We start from the raw sequence: 5,220 nt of genomic DNA on the forward strand, positions 1-5,220 counted from the left end.
CAACACGTTCGCGTCCCGAGTGGAAGGGCGAACCACCTCCTCGGAACACTCATACCTTAACGATTCCCGACCTTGTGACCCGCAGCTTTCTGGGATTACAATCAGCTATGCCAAGCGCCTGCAAATCAACCTCCGCCTGCAACCTTTCACTGATATCAAGTGAGTCTCTTCAGATCTCTTTGCGGTCTGTGCACTTGATCACACTCACCGGCAGACACCTCGTCAACTTAAGAACACAAACTGTTACACAGTTTGTAACACAGATACCTTGGAGTTACAAGAGTAACCTTGGAACACAAAATGTAACACACACACACACACACACACACACACACACACACACACACACACACACACACACACACACACACACACTCCCTTTCTATCACTCAATATTTGAAATGAAGAATTCGCTTTTTTTCACTTATTTATTTTGTATGTTCCCAATGATTAATGTGACGCCATCTAATTGTTTGCTTACGCACAGACGGAGAGAGCAAGTGGGTCCAATTCAAATGATTTACCTGAATCGAAGAAGCACAATGATAACAATTCTTCGGAGAGCCATTTCAAAGATCATGCATCTCCTTATCTAATTTACATAAAAGTACTTCCTTTTCTGAAGTGGGTAAAAAAAGATAAGAACCGCTGGGTCTATCATCTGATCGCATTTGACTCCACTGGCTCACTGAATATTCTTAATTAGAGCTCGGTCAACCTTTTGTTCTCCCTAGCAACAGCAGCGCTTGCAACAATGAAGGCTTTGTCGTCTCCGATGGAAGCTGTCAGCAATAATTTGTCGTCGAACAATATGGCCGGACTATTGTGATGATAACGTGGAACTTCAGAGGAAGTAACGTGGAACTCGGAGAGATGATAACGTGGAACTTCAGAGGAAGTCTGCATTTGTTTTGGCTAATTTTACGAATTGCCTGATCTCAGGCGCTGATGTGGTAAATGTTTTCTGCCCCTAAACCCAAGTTCAGGCCTTTGATTATTACGTACGGTATAGGTTACGGATTGGTTATTGATTAAGCCATGGGCACGCTCACTTGCAAAGAGCATTTCCTTTGGGAAGCCGAGTCGAGAGCTGCTGTGCGTTTCGCAACTGTGCTCCGAGGACCGTGCGGTCATTCCCCTCCACTCGCGCTGTCAGGCGTAATCAGTCGAGAATGCTTGAGGGTTGCAAGGCTCGGCCGTTTGACCCCGGTGGGAAGGTTGCGGTTAAGCACAGGCCCGATCACTGCTTGCCGTCATTGCCATGAGGCACTTAGTGGTCTAGTTTACCTCAGTTTCAGTTACCCTTTTGGCTTGCATATCACATCCTCGCACTCACATTTGCCTCCTTTTCTTGTCCCTTTCCTTGCAGGTTACTCGATTTGCCCAAGGACATCCTATTCCCAATAGTTTGGCTAAACGAGGTAAGATAATTGCATTTTCAAGCTAGGCAATGTACTCCTTTGGATGTGGGATGTCTGGCTGAGTACATGAAACACGGCGAAGCTCGAAGGACTCAAATGATGGGCACTGTCTTTCAAGATCTCCGGCACGCAATGAAACGGATAGACAGAGCCAAGCGTTGCCGCAAATCTGTACGCATTAGCTCCCGGTGCTTTAACTGCCTCTGAGAGAAAGCTCACAAGGGGAATTATCATTTCCACAGTTTGTTCCAAAAACTAAGCGACCAGAGAGTTGGTGGTGCACTAGCAGCGGTCCGCATGGTATAAAAAGTCTCAAATTCCTTTTGGAAGGCGGCGGGTTGCGGAGAGGAGAACCACATGACCTGAGTACCATAATTTCCTTTCAAGTGGCCTCTGGTTGGCATGCGAAATTGGGCATTTTTTGACCGGTTGTACCTGTAATGGATGGACGTAGAAAAGCTGCAGATATATAAGGCTTGCATGGGCCTTGCCTTTCGGCCTATGCGGGTCGTTATGAGAGGCACCGACACTGCACCTGGAATCCATTTGGGGCAATAGGAATCGGTGGGTCAGACCTGAGAACAAGCACGGCCTGTGTCTCGAGAGGCAAAAAGAAAAAAAAGGAAAGAAGGAGGAATAGCTTGAAATCCAAAATTCAACCACTCCAGGATGATGTCCGAACCTCCCCAAAGTCGGCCTCTTGTCGAGCCCATTTTTGTCCTTGTAGTTTCCGATTTTTCAACTTTCAAGGCGGCTTGAAAGTCAATCATAGCAATAATTGTAATGAATGTTGGCCGTTTGCTTTCTTGGGTTTGTGGCAACAGTTGATGGAAGTTTCACATGAGAACAGGTCTTGTTTATTTGGTGGTAATCGACAATTTTGATTATCGACGGACGTGCCTCTTCTCTTGGTCAACTTCCACCCTGCTTTACCCTCCCTGTTATTGACCTGGAGTTGCCCTGCCTGTCCCCATATGTTGACCACTTGGAGTGGGAGTCAACAGGATACTTTAGGATTGTAGTCCAGAACTTTGAGCGCTTTCGTCTCTGGTTCATTCCCAGCCTCACTATAAACTGTCACCATAGTGTTTCACATTTGGGCTTTTGCATCACCGAGCATGTCGTCCCCTTCTGGAAGGGGACGTTGAACTCAGAACTAATGTGGTAGAATTCACTGTCGGACATTCTAGTTCTTATGGTGAAAGTACGTACATCGTCAATGAGGATTGCATTTCTAAAAGGAGAGAATTCAGACCAGGTAGCCAATGAGAAAAATATTTAGACCCTGAGTCCATATTAAGCAATGAATCGAGACGGCAATAACTTAAAATGACCTCTTCCTTGCAGACTGCCACTATCAGTGAAGAAGATGCCAAAATGTTAAACGACATCATGAATACCCCTCTCACCATCATCACCTTTCTTGAATTCATCCTCATGATCCTTGGTGCTCTGATCATTCTGCTCACTTTATGCCTCTACATCTTCTATCCGGATCCCAAGGTGATCACACACATGTCCACGTGTTTCACATTGAGCAAAGGATCGGGTATCAGTTCTAATGGAAAGCCATGGGAGGCACCGTAGTGCAGAAAGTGATTAAAACCACCGGTGGTTGGTATGTGGGGTATGGCTAGGGCGTATGCATTCGGTGGGCTTCACAACAATCGTTTTGTTTGTCATTGCAGGATGACATGGAAGATAAACTAGTGAATGGTCACCACCGGAACAGCATACCAATGTAGTTTTATTGAAGACATCATATGCGATTCACAATGTAATGGCCCCTTCTCTGCACCTGTAAGCTGCTTACGATACATTTAGCACACTGTAGCTTTGTCTGCGAACGGGTGGACAGAGACGTTCTTGGCCCAGGCCAAATGGATCTCTGGCCAACACATTTTGCAAAGCATGCAGGAAAAAATCTCCGGAAAACATCCTGGGTAACCCCAATGGTGGTTTACTCAAGGTTTAGGCCCCACAGAGTAAAATGCTGAACTTCATTGACGGTTATATTTATTTGATGTCAACGTCCTGCAAACTACGTATCACACGCGATTCTCATTCTATGTGGGGTGTTCAAAAAGTTTTCGCACTGAGATGCTCACAATTGTCCAAGAGATGCCAACTTTTTAGTTTTCAATAATAAATAAATCTTCTTCTTCTTTCTTTCGTATGCAGCACATTACTGTGGGAATCATCATTTGCTAGTGCACACCTGTGCCGCTGATGCAGTTCCCCCTGTAGGTTAGAGCAGGAATTTCGAATTTGGTCATGGTACCGATAATAGCTCGATTAATCTTTGGAAAGGACACTGTGGGATATATATTAGGGTGGTCCAAAAATTTGAGAAGATTGATTTCCATTTCTCCACGAGCCTGTCCCTATTTCTATTGAAGAAAGTAGTTCGTGGTGAAAATTTGAGCCTGATTGGACAATATTTAGAGGTTGCTCAAAATGTTGACAAATTTTAATGAATAATAAGATACAGAATTTTTAGCATCATACATCAATTCATAGATAATTATCTATTATCAATTACTCAAATTATTTATTATTGTTGGCTTGCACTTGTCTTCAATGGTATGACCAAGAGATTGTGCAAAAGCACTGGCCACAAACATAGCACGCCGATCTGAGAGATTTACTCTGTCCAGAGTTGCGACTATTGCTGCAGTGAACACCTTGATGGGAGCCTTTTTCGCCTGTTTGGCAGAAGATGGACTTTGAAGTTTGAATTAATTGTTCCCTGAATCAGACCTTTCAATCTCAGACTCATCATCATCATCAATCACAGCCGATGTTGATGGAACAGATTGCATTGCTGTTGGAGTCTCAGCAGCATGTTTCTTCTTTCTTTTATCTTCATTCTCAAGCCTGATACGCTTTCTGTTCTCCTTCACTGCCAGAGAGTTGTCCACAGATCCCATACGTGAACTTGAGGGATCCTCACGCTGCATGATAAGAAATGCTTTGTCTTCTTCATTCGTCATTTTCTCAAGCGCATCATTTGGTGAGATATTGAAGAGGGATTGAAGATCATCTTTGAACATCTGCTCCTTCACTCTATAGTTTTCGAATGTCTTGGTTCTATTTTTCTTTACCAGTTTGTAGGCATCATACAACTTCAAAAGTTGGTGCTCACAGGAATCTACTCTCTGCACTGGAATTCGTACTTTCTCCCAGTATGCACACACAGCTTGTACACTAAGTTTGGCACTTTCACGAACTGTATGGTGTTCTTGCAATGTGATGGTACACCATTTTCTGCAATGTGTGTCCTTTGGTTGGTAGTCCTCCACATATTATTTCCTTTTCAGACTTGCCCAGCAACCAAACTGTGGAAGAGCTGCGAGTTCTTCCATCTGAAAAAAACAGGATGAATTAAAGATGTTATTTTTTGAGCAACCTCTAAATAAGTTCCAATTGACCTCATATTTGGTTCATATGATCTTTATAAACATAGGAACAAGGGCAGCCTTGTGGAGGATGGATTTGTAATAGTATTAAATATTACATATATCTGTGGACCACCCTAATATATATATATATATATATATATATATATATATATATATATATATATATATGCACTACCAGTCAAAAGTTTTGGTACACCCAACATTCTTTGATATTTTACTGTTTAATGTGCAAAATGAACATTATATGTGAACAAAACTTACCAAAGATAAATCTGCATATCAACTGATAAATATATTGTGCTTCAATGCATCTTTCTTGTGCGAAATGAAGGTTTAAAGCAATTTTTAGAAATAGGTTGGAAAAAAAGTGCAATACT

At 42.8% G+C, this 5,220-nt stretch overlaps 1 protein-coding gene across 1 annotated transcript in view; it reads left to right on the forward strand.

Annotated features, from left to right (window-relative positions):
* Positions 1-3,587, forward strand: part of CD36 (CD36 molecule (CD36 blood group)) — a 168,160-nt gene extending 164,573 nt beyond the window's left edge. The window contains exons 11-14 of the mRNA XM_068101145.2: positions 86-159; positions 1,370-1,421; positions 2,769-2,924; positions 3,110-3,587. Of these exons, the coding sequence (XP_067957246.2) occupies positions 86-159; positions 1,370-1,421; positions 2,769-2,924; positions 3,110-3,166 (339 nt within the window). The 3' untranslated portion in view covers positions 3,167-3,587. The remainder of the gene's footprint in view (positions 1-85; positions 160-1,369; positions 1,422-2,768; positions 2,925-3,109) is intronic.
* Positions 3,588-5,220: the final 1,633 nt, after the last annotated feature.

The sequence above is a fragment of the Myxine glutinosa genome, chromosome 1 (assembly GCF_964187855.1).
Source record: "Myxine glutinosa chromosome 1, kmMyxGlut1.1, whole genome shotgun sequence".
In the NCBI taxonomy this organism is placed as follows: domain Eukaryota; kingdom Metazoa; phylum Chordata; class Myxini; order Myxiniformes; family Myxinidae; genus Myxine; species Myxine glutinosa.